The sequence below is a fragment of the Zeus faber genome (assembly GCF_960531495.2).
Source record: "Zeus faber genome assembly, chromosome: 2".
NCBI classification, from domain to species: Eukaryota; Metazoa; Chordata; class Actinopteri; order Zeiformes; family Zeidae; genus Zeus; species Zeus faber.
The window spans coordinates 44617067-44632804 of record NC_137189.1 but is presented as its reverse complement, the minus strand read 5'-3'; the positions used below and the strand labels follow the sequence as shown (position 1 = coordinate 44632804).

Genomic DNA, 15738 nt, shown 5'->3' with positions numbered 1-15738 from the left:
TATACAGATATGTGCAGTAAAGTGCATGTGAATAAAGTAAGTATGTAGATACACAGTACAGTATACAACAGTACCACACATCAATACAGTAACACCGAGCAGAACAGCAATACAGAGCAGTATGCAGTAACCCAGTGCAGTGATAGCATTCAGACTGCGCTGTATTGCTGTGTTCAGACAGTTCTTGTCTTTGTATATGTTTTGTGCCATCCATGCATGTTTTTTTGTGGGCTGCATGTACTGCATTTGTGTATGTTCAGTAACTATGCTTTTGAAGTTTTATTTCCTTCTCTGTGCATTTAAATGAAATACACCACGTAACACGACCCTGCATGTCTGCGGCGTGAAGCGATGGAAGCGGAGGCTCCAGTTTTGTTTCCTTTTACTTCAGCAGCGACATCAAATGGCTTTTCAAACAAACATTAACTTGGCCACCCTCAAGCTTGATTCACACCCAACCCATATCCAAGTTTGACCCCCGCCCCCAGTGGCCCCCAGTGGCCCCCAGTGGCCGCCGGATGAGCTGCGTCTGCTTTGCAGTTAATATAAAGATCATAACGTCAAGACAGCCTTGCAAATGCCATGAGAAAAATTCAAGACAGGGCGACATGGCGTCCAAATATAAATAAATATCTGATTATGGATGGCGTCACATCACTAAAAATGTGTTGAGAATGAAAAAACTCCAGTCATTTTATTTAATCTTATTAATTGAAGTATATTGCATTTAAGTTTGTTTGCTCTTAATACTGCAGACAAAAATATTCTCGATATTTACTGTTTACATCTAACATTATATCTGTACATAAATATATGAAATGTTTTTGCAGATTTGTCCCAGATGAAGATTAATGTTAGGATAAATATAGATATGGAGGCATCACCATCATTAACTTGCAGTATCCCAATGCCCTTCACACACTTCCTCCTACGTTCAAAGAACGCTCTGCAGTCTCCAGTTGTTTGTTATTTTTAAGCACTTTTTAGTCTCATGGTCCATCACACATCTTTCAAACAAACAGCCTGCACTGCCTGCTGGTGCTGTTCACATTTATAGTCCACACAATTAAAACCTTTCACCATTTATAGGAGGGGGGAAAAAAAAAGAACAACGTGGATATACCTAGATAATATATTAGTGTGGCAGTTCCGCCTGCCACACGCCGCCCAAATTGCGTTTTCGGGGACCTCCGGCACAGAGACACAGAAGACGGCGGGTTGTAAACACCAGTTTATTGTAGAGAGGAGGCCAGGTGGAATTAGCCGGGAGCAGATGGAACATGTCATGACACGGACCCCCCCCCCTCTGAGTGAGTGTGAGGATGGGGGTTTTAACTTGCTGCTCCTTGGCCCAACCAACGAGCAACAGGTATGCAGCCACCCTGACCCAATCACCTAGATCCAGTACGGGGTTTGGCTCCTCAAACCATCCCATCCCCACGCCACAATTGGCTAATATTTTAAATATTTCTCTCTGATAATGACCCCCCTTCTGACATACTATGAATAATAACAGCGCTTAAAAATGCATCCGCTGCCCCCGAAAATAGTCTAGTGTTTGCGTATTGAACCAAAGTCCATCCATCGTTCCCTTCCCAGTGTGTTTTTTTTTTGTTTGAACTGTTTCCGGTCATCGACCTCTCTCGATAAGAAAATGTTGTTCACCACCAGAGTCAAATGAGTTCGCAGAGATGATGCCCCATCAGCCCAATACCAACCACGACCTCACGCAACGTTCATCGGCCATCGTTACGTGAGGCCAAACAACGGACCGACCAATCCTGAACCCCACCCCCCGAAAACCTATTGTGAATGAACCGATTGACGGCCAACGATCAACGGTTTGCAATCACTTTGCTACGGCGAAAGTAAAGCTGCAGAAGCACGAGTCAATGACACTTTGAAGGACTTTGCCGTGCTGCAAGTTCATACACAGAGAGAGAGAGAGACTGTGTGGTTATTTCTTCTCAGTCGGTTGCATTAGTTCTGTGTTGCTTTGTGGTGGAATCACCCTTCCGTGGGAGGATTTGTTTTTTTTAAATTATTCACCCCCCCAAAATTTGTACCGCCGCCGCGGCCTTTCAGGAGATGGAGGCCGCGTCTTCCGTGGGGGATCCGTTGGGGCAGAGCCGCTTGTTGCTGTGAACCTCCTGTTCGGCGTGTGCACCCCTGCTGCGCTTCCCGACACACCCGTCTGCGTTTGTCATCAAGAAAAAAAAAAAAAAAAAAAAGATCCGAAAATGAAATCAACAAAACAAAGGCTTCAGACAGAAATGGAGATCTGTGTGCTTGACATGGCAGCGTGCGATGGGACTAAAACCCTAAGCAGTCCCTCAAAACAAAATCAAACTGTGGCATCTACAGGTTGAACAAAATAAATAACTCACTGGCGAGGTTGGGAGGAGACGAGGGGCCAACCGGAGGACCGGGACACTTCTGCCACTGTGAAGACCATAAAAACAAACGATAATCTCTCCGGGACATAAAATGTCAAGACTTTGATGTCTGCGTTCTGGTGACTTAAGTAGGAAAATCACAAACGATATCAAAAACAAGATGTACTTCTGTACAACAGAAAACAGAGTTTACACCGCATAGAATTTTCAATTGGCTGAAAAGGAGCGGACTCAAAGGAACGGCCCTCAAATAAATAAATAAATAAATAAATAAAAATCCCAAAACCCAGCGTCGATTTCCAGCATATTGATTATGGTTAACCGGCGAGAAGGCCGTGAGAAACAAAACAGAACAAAAACAGAAACATTTGAAAACACTGGTTAAGGGCGATGAAAAGCTGAATCGGGTGCACGGACTCATGGGCCGGCAAACCTCACAGGACAGCGTTTGACAGGAGCTCTGGTTGCCAGTCGATCAATAAATAAGCCTCTGTCCAGAGTTCTACATTGACTGCCACCCCCCAAACACACCGTTTATAAAAGGCAGGTGAGAATTTGAAGAACCGATGTTGAAATCCAACCCTTGGGGTGAAATCTCACTGTGCTGTTGTAGAGTATACACATGCACGCAGCTACTTTTATTTTCCTGCCTAAACTTTTTTCTGTCCAAACTCCGAGCGACGAGATAAAAAATAAAATAAAAACATTTGAAACTTTTTCACTTACGTTTACTGTTAAAGCTACTGTAGTGGGCTCCAACTGGGGGTCCGCGGTGGGACTGCAGGGGGTCGGCCAAATTTTTTTAACGTCAAAATGACTTTTCTGAAAATTTTATTTTAAGCAAATAATACTGAGTAAACTCCAACTATTAACAGGAGAACAGCAGTTTAAAAAAAAAAAAAAAAAATGTTTTCAGTAATCAGCTGCAGCTCCGTCGATTCAAGACGGTGTGGGACGGTCTCTTATGTTTATCTTTACGTTTCGTACAAGTAGCCTGAGTATATAAATAGTTTGATAAGGATTATGAATATGTCATTATAGGCCAGGCTTAATATGCAACACAAAATTGTAAAAAAAGATCCATCAAGAGGTCGTTGGGCATAAAAAGGTGGAAAACCCCTGCTGTACACAATCAAATTACAGTTTTTAAATCAACAATTGGCTGAAGTTATTAACTGAACAATAAGCATTTAAGTACTCGTCAGCAGTAATTAACCATAATTCCTGAATTTCCCATCAGGGATGAATTAAGTGTAGGGTTATATTATGTTGACACAACAATGTCAAACACTTTACCGCCCCGCTCGCCTGATCCACGACACGCTCATATAAAATAATAACGATATAAATAACACACCCTAACCCGTAGTAAAGCTGAACCAGCTTCCCCTGCGAGTGGCTGTGAATGACTTCCTTGTAACTGTGTTCTGGGAAACGTTCACGCTGGAAGTGTATTCATCGCACCCCCCCCCCACGTGTGTTTTAAGAAGACCTCATTCCATTCAGTTTGAAAAGAGTTTCCAAAGCAGAAGCCGGGGAAGCACTCAGCTTCCGTTTCATTGATCACACACCGACAGACGAATGTAACATGCTTTTCCTAATCTCCTGAACTCGACATCGCTTCACTGGGCCCGGACGCAATTTGGAAAGGCGCGTTAAAACATTTCTATATTTAATCGTAATATTATTGTTGTTATATATTTGATTTATAACTGTTGCCGTTACTTTGTTCAATTTGCCAATGATTGCCTTTGAGCTTAGGAAGTCCTGGTGTATAATTTGAATTACATTTTTAATCTCAAAAATATGAAGCCAGCTTCACATAGAATGTGAAGGGCGGCGCTCCCACCTGGTGGCCGGCGGACGAACTGCATTTTCGCGTCACGAAATACAGAATGTCAGGGAGACGGGAGAGCTTCCCCCCCACTCCCAGAACTACAGCGAGTCGTTTGCTCCGCTGGACATTTGCCATGTTCCATGAATGAGAGTGAATCTCCCTTTATAAAGTGTTTGCAAAGTACGAAAAAAAATAAAAATACATAATCACAATTCACTTATTTAAAAATAGATTCATTGATGAAAGTTGGTGACATCCAACATTCTTGTTGGATGTCTCTCACACACACTTCACGATCTCCACCATCAGGTCAATGTACTCACTATGAACTTGTTGACCCCCTGCAGGGTGCTGAACTTCAGGTAGGAGATGTCCCCCTTGTCCTTCCCGCTGTCCAGGTCCGTGGTGTAGATGTGTGTGACGCCCGCCGCCCTGATCAGGGGGATGCACTCGTCGCATGGACACTTGGTCACAAACAACATGGTGGGCTCTCCGGCTCTGATCTCCCGACTCCTGCGGGTCGGGAGCAGAATGTATGGTTTTATTTAGGCAGGGGGATGCGTGGGACATTTTGACCCGCTTTGAATTCAAATCAGATGTTTTGAGAATGTTTGCAAAAGGAACAGAAGTCAGTGGACTGCAGAAAAAAAAAAAAAAAAATCTCTGTTCTCTGCACTCTGAACAGGGGCCACCAGTCAAAATGTAATGTCAAAAAAGAAATGACCAGCGAGAAAGTACATCAATATCAGCTGCAACAACCCTCTGTTGGGTAACTGAAAAAGTATATACTGTATATATATATATATATATATATATATATATATATAATTATTTTTTTTAATCGCATATAATGTACAGTAGATGCCAAATGGGCAATCATTGCTCAAGCCTACAATAACCATCTTCATTATTAAAAAGGGGCCTGTTTTACATAGTATGTGTGAGTGAAATGATATGAAAAGAAATAGGAAATGTCTTTCCTAATTAATTTATTTTAATTCAATATGAAATTAAATAAATGTATTTCCTATCTATTCTATTTTCTTTATTTTTCCTATTTTTCCTCAGTCATTTAAGATGGGACTCCTCAAAATCAAAACACAGGTAAACATTCCAAAGTTATTGTGGCCACTTCAACAGTTTTAAAGACAGTTTACATTTATGACGCCTGTGACAGGGCAAAACAACAAAAAAGGGTGACCAACTATTGTTCTAAAAAGCACAAGCACGGCGCTAATCTATTCTCCATTTTAGGATTGAGAAACAACGGGCAAAAAATGGGGAAACATAAATGGTAGAAACAGATCAATTAAAAAAAGAACGCGCTCGGACCTGAAGGTGAGGGCGTTCTGCTCGGCGTGGACGATGTATCTGTATTTGCGCCTCTGCCTTTCCAGCTGCTTGTTGTCCATCTGCGGGTACTCTGCGTACTGGGAGCCCACCGGGTAAGCGTTGTACCCGCATCCCACGAAAAGGAGCTGCCCCGTGCCGTCGCAGCCAGCCTGGGGGCGCCGGGGCAGAGTGTGAGGGGTAAGGATGGGAACGTAAGGGGGCTTTCAATGTTTGTATCGCAATGACATCCAGCTGCCCGTTCAGTGTGCGCCCGGGTTTGGTTGCACACCCATTTCAATATAAGTGTGTTCAATGAGAAGGAAAAAAAATAAAAACTTCTGAATCTCTGGAAGTGCAATCTTAAACAACATTTGGAAGACATGACATTCCAGTGCAAATTATGTCAGTTATTTAAATGTGTAAAATAATAATAATAACTTTAACCGACTAGTATTTCTGTTGCCGGCAAATGAGGGTAGCAACGTTTAATCAACTAGTCACGCTCATCCCTGATATACAGGTCAGTTTCATTTAGGAGGATTTCAATGTATATTTAATACAACAAGGACAATTAATTATATAATTATAGCACCCAGAATCGCGATTGTGGCCCCGCCCTTGCCGCCGCCTGCGGTAGCGCCTCGTGTCGATTCTGCACATTTTTGAATTTTTAGAGCTTATAGAGCTTATTGTGCCTAATCACTGGGTGTCATGACATTTCACTGCGTATATGTGTGACCGTATGTATATGTATGTGACAAATAACCTCTTGAACTTATTGAGCACCTGATACAAGACTATCCCGACAAAAAGCGTTGAAAAGGTGAATGGATGTGCTTTGACTTTGGCGATATTCATTTGAACCATTTTCGGTATCGTGAGGAAGAGAGCTGAACATACCGCGTTCCCGTCGGCCCAGATGACGGCGCCCACTCCCACCTTAGGGTCCTCTGGAACGGAAAAAGGAGGGTCACATGGAAGGAAATGCGGGCAAGCAACTTTTGGGTCATTTCCAAACTCAAAGGCAAAAAGCTTTCGTTACAACAGTTTTATTTCTTTCTTTTCTCAAATTGGAAAAAAAAAAAAAAAAAAAAAAAAAAAGAATACAGCGCAAAACAGGGTAAAAACACGTTACGGCGAAGAAGGTCATTTGACACAAAGTACGTTGCCGGGCAGGGCTCTTCTCTGTTTCCGTGGGTTCAGATAAATGGGGCTCTACAGTCATCTTACATACTTCCAATTCTGCTTACTATGTAAGGTGAAATATGCAAATAACTGTAGCTGAGAATGGCTCATGGCCCAAATTACAGGCTCAGCCAGAACAGCAGGTCTTAATTTCTGGCAATACTGCACACACGAACAGGGTGAGTTCAAGGGGAAAAAACCTATAAATCCCAACAGACCCGTTCTGTAGGCCAGCAGTCGGGCCTGAACGATGCAGTGACGAGCCACTTCCTGGTTGAGAGGCGACGGCTCCGCGGTGTGAAGCCGGTCTCTGGAAGAGACCGAGAGGAGAGGACAAAGACCGTAAGAATTATGAAATTTCTGGAGCCGAGAAACATCCATAATTTAGATGCCCGAAGGCCGCATCTTCGGGCATCTAAATTATGGATGTTTCTCACCCTTTATTTTCTTTTTAACCTGGACAGCCATTTTCTTACCTGCCATTTACCCGAGCGGCATTTTCAGGGCCCTCCAACACAGAGACACAGGCAAAGATGTCGCAAACACACCAGTTTATTGGAGAGTGTCTAGATGTAACGTAAAGCTGGGAGCAGATGGACACATGTCATGACGGAGGCTCTACCTTTTGTGCGTCTGGGGATGGGAGATTTACCTGTGGCTGGTTGATTGCTCTGATGAGCAAAAGGCGTACAGCCTCCCTGATCCCAGGCCCAATTACCTCGACCCAAGACAGGTGTGGCTGCTTAAACCCCACCACCCCGACACCACAGACAGTTTTCTCTGCTCTCTTAATTAAGAACATTACAGTTTTTCTTTCCATTTTCCAGATTCAGCTAAGGCTTAAAATAGTAGGTTTTTTTTAAGTAAAAACAAATTGAAATTTAATGTCAAGAAAATTCAAAAAATAAAATAGAAATGGCCCAACTAAATACGGGGATATTTGGTACATTGACTCTATTTACAGCTGGACTTCCCTGACAATGGGTGCATCTGCTTGTTAGTGGATTAATAACAGCAGTTATTAGAGGAAGCAGTTAAGCACTCTGAACCTGTAGAAGCCGTGAGGCGGGCATGGGACCCCGGCAGCCACGGCAGCGAGGACCTCCACCAGCTCCCGCATGTTGTGTCTCAGGCTGGAGATGTGGGACCCCACGCAGAAGCTCTCCAAGCCCATCTCCGCCAAAAGCTTCAGGTGCTGGGGCTCCGTCCCCACTAAGAACTCCCTGGAAAACCTCTTCAGGTGGCTCCTTCGCTGTCTGGGAGCAAGAGGAGGAGGAGACGAGGAGTTAAAATTCACAAAGGGATTCAAATGCGCTGAAGCCAGTCGTGTTGTAACTAAACTAAAAAAACGATACACTACGCAGCCCTAATTGAAACCCATGGAAAACCACTTATTAAGCAAAACAGTAGTAAAAGCCTTGGACAGATCAACAGAGTGTAGCAAAATGTTTTTTTTGTTTGTTTTTGTTAATCTAAAAGAGAAAAGAATACCAGAACAAAACAACAGTTGCTGCAGTTATTTTAAGCTACAGGAGGACAAAAAGTAAAACAGCACAGTGTAATGTATTCCATCTAATGTACATTGGACAGGGAATATTCAAAAGCATGAAAGGTTTGCAGGGAGAACTAGTACATTCCATTGAGGTTCACAGATCTGAATGGAAGCAATGGGGGAGGGTGGGGTTTGAAAGACGGGCCGATCAACAGACAGATGGACAGACCTGTTGAAGAGCTCCCCCGCGTCGAGTCCCACCTCCTCGGCCGTCACGCTCTCCCTGAAGTCGCTTCCTCTGGAAGTCTCGTCTACGAACTGCGCCAGGCCCGGGGCCAGCGGCTGCAGGAGGATACAGATGGGCGCTCGGCTGTTGGACTTGAGCTTTTCGGTTGCCACAGAGTCCAGCTCAGACTCCCGGTTGACGACGGCGGGGGGCAAGATCATGCTGATCTCGGGGTCCGCGGGCCAGAAGGAGATCTGGCTCACACCGGCTGGAAAGACACCCACCGCGCTCAGTCAGCACGTTTCTTTCTTTCTCAAACTTCCGCCGTCCGAAGGCAGAAGTGGCTGTAAAGACCACGAGAGGGGACACCGAATGCTGGTACTGTCGCAACTACTATTTCTGAAGAAAAATTGTATCATAAGACACTATTTTATGGAAAATAGTTAGTGAGCATTACATTAAAACTGTACTATAACATATTAGTAAGCATATTCCCTCCTTCGCTGATGTTCGAACAAGCTCATCTGTATCTGATCACATTTATGGGCCCTCCTCTTCTCAATCGGCTGAAAATCTTTGAAAAATAATAATGTGACATAATAAACCAGTGGTACTTGACACCCCCCCCCCCCCCGCAAAAGAGTACAAATAAAAAATGTGACATGTGCAAACTAATGTAGTTTATAATAAACCGGGTCGAGCATTCACATAAATTTGTGGCTTTTATTTTATTCAAAATAAATAAAAATTCGATTTTTTTTTTGTAACTTTTTTTTTTTTACATATTTCAAAACTTTTAATTTGTCATGTCAAAATAGAGCTTAAAATGGGGATATAAATAGGCCTACTTTTTTTTTTAAATTATTATTATATTTTTTAATCTTTCATTTTATTGCACCGCCCTTGCAATTCCTCCACACCACACTAGGGGTGCGCCCTAGAGTTTGAATTCCATTGTTATAAACCAATATCCACGCTGTACGGGCTGTGGAAGGCAAGTGGTACATCGAACATGTCAGACCAGCCTCGTTCATTTATTTCTCTTTTTAACAGATGCGTGACATTCAACCAGTACGCGCCCGCACCGTTGATGATCATCTTGAGGCAGGTGGCGCAGGGCCTTCTGGAGAAGTACAGCTGACAGCCTGCCAGTCTGGCCCCGTGCCTGACGATGGCCACCTGGCCCGTGTGGAGCTCCGGACCCGAGCAGTGGAGACCCACCACCTTGCCGTCTTGCACCACCACCAGACCGGTCCTGCGGTCCTGGGGACACACCAGACCACCACCAGCGGGCATCGAATGAGAGGCATTTTTGCATTTTCGAGTACAGGAAGACTCATCGAAAAGACAACGCTGAAGTAATTAAGTGTGGCTCCAAAACCAAGGAGGTCATTCCTGCCCTCCGCAATGGCCACCTTCAATGACCCCAACCCTAACCCTATCACATGAAGAGATTGAGAAACGGCTGCGCAAGGTCATTTTGTTTTGTTTTTTGCTCTCCAATAAATCCCAAAATTTTAAAATGATCAACTCTAGAGATCAGTTAAGCAGCAGAGTTTTGGACTAACTAACTGATTCAAAGCGGATAGTGGAAGACCAGGCAGCAAGGACAGCTCTGTTTTTTCATTTCGTTTTTTCTTGTACTTCTCAGTAGTGGTCATATCATGGCATTTTTTCCCCCCGCCCCAAAGGTGGGGAAAAATCGTGTTCTCTGGACATGTTTTAAGACACGTTGTCATTAATTACACCTTGATTCTCATCCTGGATTTTTTCTTATTTCATAGTTTTTTTATAAGCTGGCTTTTTCTTTGAGAATGTGTCCATGTATTCTGCGTGCACAAGAGCCTTACTCACCGTCCGACTGCACTCTGCCTCTATGGGAAGCTCCTGGGGGAACAGTTCCATCCACAGACTCAGCAAGGTGTACAAGTTGACTTTTGACAACCGGGGCCCATGGCCTGGTTAGACAAGACGGAATAAGAGAGAGGTGGAGAAAAAGCATCGGAGTAGCTCATAGTGTGCGGAATGTGTGCGCCGGCATTCTTGCCGCTTGCACTTGAACACAAAAGTTAAAAAGGACAGTCATTTCACGGGGCTGCGGCTGGATTCTAAGGGAAGCCAACCCTAACCCTAGTCCCCAGTATTGTGGCGAGCAGAGGTTTGAGGGATGAAGAGCCCTGGCAGAGACAAACGGGGCTCGCCCAAACCGGGGCGCTGCCGCGGTGATGCATGGTGTGCACAACCACACACACACACACACACACACACACACACACACACACACACACACACACACACACACACACACACACACACACACACACACACACACACACACACACACACACACACACACACACACACACTCCGAACAACCGTAAACACTACAACTATTTACAACACAAACGAACACAATCATAATGTAAAGAATCACAACAAGATGAGAAGTACTGTACAGTATGAAGCCGGCAGTCCCATTGCTCCAAGGCATGCTGGGATATTCCCCCATGAGCCTTGACGCTACACAATCATATCACACAGAACAGCCTGGGGTGAAATGATGGCTTGGTCCTATCTGGCCCAAGACCGGGGTCACGCCGTCTACACTTCAAAATCCATTGCGTGTCTACATTGCCTCTTTTATGGTAAAGCCATGAAGGTTGTTTAAAACGGGAGTTTCTATTTTTTCCCCTCATTTTCCTTTGTTGTAATGCATACATTTGTCATCACTTTTCTTTGTCCTTTCACTGCAACATTTAATTATTAGATGTTAAGGTCACAGCAATACACATGCATTGCTATGTAGGCAGATATTGAAAATACCATAAAAATATGACACCAAATTGTGATCAGCAATCTTCACTATATTCTTTTACAACACGTACCCAAGTATCTCTGGGAATATTTTATTGCGGCACGTTTTCAGAATTACATTCTAAAGTCATACACAATATGCATGCATTTCTAAAAAGGCCAATTTGAAAAATCCCGCAAAAATATCAAAACAAATCGTTATCAGCGAACGCCACCATATTCTCAAAAAAATGTGTCCCTGAGTACCTACCTCTGTGGTGATTTTCATCACTGAGGTTATTTTACTGCAGCATTTATAAATAATTAGATGTCATATTTATGATTCCCCTTATTCATAATTCCTCATTGAAATGTTATCCCTGTGTAACTGTAATGGACACTGACTGACAAAAAAAAAACACAAAAAAGAAAAAAACGACTGACTTGAAGAATCTCAGTTCACTGACTGGTTCCGACTGACGATTTAACTCATCGACTTCAGGGGGCGGCCCTATTTTTTAAATTTAAGTTTCCGAGTTAAAAGCCCCGTCACAATCGCGAAAGAGGCAAGCGTTCACAAAAAGCTCGCACCCCTGAGGTACTATGGAGCGCTTTAAGGGTCAAACTAACGTTCTTAGCAATTTTCTCTGCAAAATGTCGTACAGGTACTCCTCACTCAACGACCGAGTTCCGTTCCTAGGACCAGGTCGTTAAGCCAATTGCCGATAAGCGAGGACCCGTGTTATTTCACGGTAAGGGGGCGTGGCCATCGCGAACGCTAGTGTAGTGAATACTGACAGACTGCAGGAACGAGACTGACACGGTGATGAGATGAGATGTATACAGTGTATATAGTATATATAGCATATAGTGTATATGGTATATAGTGTATAAAGGGTGATGCGTGCTGAGATGCTTGATGCTGACACGTCGTGGTATTGTACGCAGTGTACAATACAGACTGGTCAGAGAGCTGCTCCTAAGTCTGAACGGTGGTTAAACAGGGAGGTGGTTCAGTGAGGAGTACCTGTAATCTAGAAGTGAAAGGGAAATGTCATGACTGTTTAGTTGTAGTTTGAATATGGGGGAAGAGAACCTATATTTGTTTGTTTTTATGTCTTAAACACAACCAACTAGTTTTAATTCTGTCAATAAATAATATTAAATTTGTGAGAGAGTTTTCTTTGAGTTTTGTTGAATTTTGTGCTCATCCATTTGTGCTTGATAGGCTAAATATGCGATTGTTCTGGAAAGGCACAATACCAGGACGTTTGAATCATTTTTCTCTTTGTTTTTTCCCCCCCCTCCTTAACCTTATGCCTTTTTTTTTTTTGGAAATTAAAATGTGTGATTTGACAACAAGAGAGCTCTGTTGGCCACTAGAGTTCAGCTGTTTGGAGCAGTGGTTGTCCAACGTTTTACACCCCGTACCACCTTGGAAAACATTAAGCTTTCCAAGTACCACCATTATGACGCGCACACACACACACACACACACACACACACACACACACACACACACACACACACACACACACACACACACACACACACACACACACACACACACACACACACACACACACACACACACACACACACACACAATGTTAAAAGTTGGCCAGCTTGTTGGTGAGTGTTGATTACTAAGCTAAGCCTCATGAGAAGGGTGCACCTGCCTCTGCGAACGCAGTGCTGCGATGTCCGGGTCAATGGAGGCTAGCTTCAGTCTCAATTCTGGCTCAACATCCATCCTGCTTCTGTATTTCGTCTTGATGGCGGCAACTGAAGAGAAGCCTCTCTTCTCACAGATATGTGGTCCCAAAAGGGAGGAGACGGCGCACAGCCTTGACCAAAAGCACAGGGTATCAACGTCCAACAACGACTGTCTTCTGAAAGCAGACTTCAATGTTTTGTCGCAAGACAATTCTACTAAACTTTCCTGCTCCTAGGGCACGGTGGGCTCCACTAGGGCACGGTCGGGTCCACTAGGGCACGGTGGGCTCCACTAGGGCACGGTCGGGTCCACTAGGGCACGGTGGGCTCCACTAGGGCACGGTCGGGTCCACTAGGGCACGGTGGGCTCCACTAGGGTACGGTAGGTTGCACTTGGGCACGGTCCAGTTCGGGGGGAGGGGGTCCCAGTTTTCACAGCGCGGGCTTCGATTCTTCGCGGCGTCTTCTTCACTGCCGGGGCCTCGCGATCGGACGCCGCGGTGCGTCCATCGCATTTTGGGGCACCCGCCTTGCGAACCCGGGCCTGCTACTCCGCTATGGCCGACTGTCATAGCCCCGGCGCCGTCCGCGCAGACTCCCAACACTTTTCCCCCCCAATCGAGTCCATTCTCTTGGAAAAAACGCGTTCAGTCGCTGGAATATGTGCTCGGCTGTTGTTCTGGTCTCCAGTGATTTACAGAACAAAGTCCTCCTGAGCGGCACCACCACATTCATATCTGAAGTAAACAAGTAAACTGGCCAAATCTGCAACATCAGTCTCATCTAGTCTCTTAACGGACTCAATCAGTGTTTTAACGCCGTCTGCCACGGCCCCTATTCTGCGCGACACAGTGTCGTTTGAAAGTGGCGCCAAGTTTAACTGTTTGGCCGCCTTCTCCTCGCACGTGAGTCATCTCTTTGGCTAGTGGTAGACAGTTGAGAGGCTGGCACGATACAAGGCTTCCTGTGCTTTGGTTACGGGTGTAACACAAGCTTGAATCGCGGAGCTGGGACTGCTTCCGTTCGTCACGTTTCCTTCGAAAGAAAATCGAATGGTTCGTCTTTTAGCACTCCGCGTTTGGTTGAAAGGTGCCGTTTTGAGATGCGATGGTTTCATGCAATCATTGCTAAGAACACCGCCGCATTACCGCACACCGGGCTCTTCCTGTGTCCCGCTCCGACTGAATCCAAACTGCAGGTAACTTGAGTCATATCTCCGTACTATTTTGCTCAGTTTGCTGCTAGCAGGTGCCGCGGAGACTTCACTGGCACGACTGAACGGGGGCGGGGCGAGGGGAAAACCCATCTCGACGGGGAAACAGAGTTCGACACAACACCCGTTCCTCCTTAATTACAAGTTCAGCACCGCCCCTGTCGTGATTTTCATGTTGGTTTACTGCAGAATTTTCCCTAAATATTGAGACGGCAAAGTTGAAAACAAATGGGCGCTTAGCGACGAGCAGTCTGTGTTTCATCATCGTATCAAAGTTTAAGATCAAGATTTTATCAGCAATATCTATTGTGTTGTTCAGGTACTCCTCACTTAGCAACCTAGTTACGTTCTTAGGACCAGGTTGTTAAGCGAAATGGTGGATAAGCGAGGACCCGTGTTATATCACGGAGGGGGGGCGTGGCCATTGTGAACGCTAGTGTAGTGAATACTGGCAGACTGCGGGAACTTGTCGAGAACGGTAATGATATATATATAGTGTATATACAAAGTGTATATAGTGTATATACGTAGTGTTATTTTACAGTAAGGGGGCTTGGCCATTATGAACGCTAGTGTAATGAATACTGACAGACTGCGGGAACGAGACTGACACGAAGAACGGTGATGAGATGTATATAGTATATATAGTGTATATAGTATATATACAGCACTGTATAAAAAGGTGATGCGTGATGAGATGCTTGACGCTTAGACGTCGTGGTATTGTACACAGCGTACAATACAGACTTGTCAGAGAGCTGCTCCTAAGTCTGAACGGTGGTTAAATAGGTCACCTACCTGTTTAACCACTAGTGAGGAGTACCTGTACAACGAGGTAGTACTTTTGTCATGGGTTTAATGTTGCTTTATGGCAGCAATTTCCTACAAGATATCTGAATCAACAAATAAACAAATTCTGCTTTGTTCTAGAGTTTCCCAGGTGCTCAAAAAAAATCATCACAGAGGTACTTGGGGACATGTTGTACAGAACACGGTGGTGTATGTCCTCACAGGGAAACGACGAGACGGCAACATCCCCGTTCTAAACAACCTGCGTGGCTTTACCGTCAAAAGCGGAGCGGCCGGCTCTTGTCCCGCTTGAGTTTCCAGTTGGCTCTGGAGTCCCTCCCGCCCCCGCTACCTGGACGCCCGCCCGGCTTACGTGTGCGGCGGCAGGGCTCGCCACCACCGGAGTCCGAACCCCAACCCCCCCCCCCCCCCCCGCTCCGAAGGGTCAACAACGCGAGCTGTAGCGCCCCGCTCACCTTGTAGCCTAGCGTCGGTCTGCGTGCCGGTTGTTCTGACAGGGCGACGTCCGCCGCACGGGCACGTCTCGCCGCAGCTCGCCGAGGAGGGACGCGGCGCGCTCTGGCCTCTCGGCGCTTCCATCCGGGCGTCGGCCGTCGGAGCGCTGGGAGCCCGGGCGGTGACGGCGGATCCGTCGGCGTCGTCCCGTCGAGTCCGCTTCCGACAGCGGCTTGTGACGCGCTCGAATGGGCGGGGATGACGGCGGGTTGCCAGGTCGAACACAAACCGGCGGGTTCGTTT

At 45.4% G+C, this 15738-nt stretch overlaps 1 protein-coding gene across 1 annotated transcript; it reads right to left on the bottom strand.

The window, feature by feature from the left end:
* Nucleotides 1-1233: 1233 nt before the first annotated feature.
* Nucleotides 1234-15647, bottom strand: cdadc1 (cytidine and dCMP deaminase domain containing 1). The gene is made up of 11 exons (XM_080024312.1): nucleotides 15456-15647; nucleotides 10323-10426; nucleotides 9554-9731; nucleotides 8472-8736; nucleotides 7800-8006; nucleotides 6969-7060; nucleotides 6466-6515; nucleotides 5566-5735; nucleotides 4557-4746; nucleotides 2388-2442; nucleotides 1234-2194 (listed from the first exon to the last, which is right to left on the bottom strand). Exons 1-11 carry the CDS (start codon nucleotides 15577-15579, stop codon nucleotides 2082-2084), a joined length of 1548 nt encoding a protein of 515 aa, XP_079880438.1. The 5' UTR covers nucleotides 15580-15647; the 3' UTR covers nucleotides 1234-2081.
* Between the last annotated feature and the right edge of the window lie 91 nt (nucleotides 15648-15738).

Bases quoted from the DNA above. Each gene is read 5' to 3' on its own strand.
- cdadc1 (XM_080024312.1), bottom strand. From the start codon at position 15,579: ATGGAAGCGCCGAGAGGCCAGAGCGCGCCGCGTCCCTCCTCGGCGAGC. The intron at 8,737-9,553 runs GTGCGGGCGCGT...GTGTCTTTCCAG, and splicing joins CCTCAAGATGATCATCAACG to CCGGTGTGAGCCAGATCTCC. The intron at 6,516-6,968 runs GTCTGTTGGGAT...TTTCCGTTCCAG, and splicing joins ACTGCTGGCCTACAGAACGG to AGGACCCTAAGGTGGGAGTG.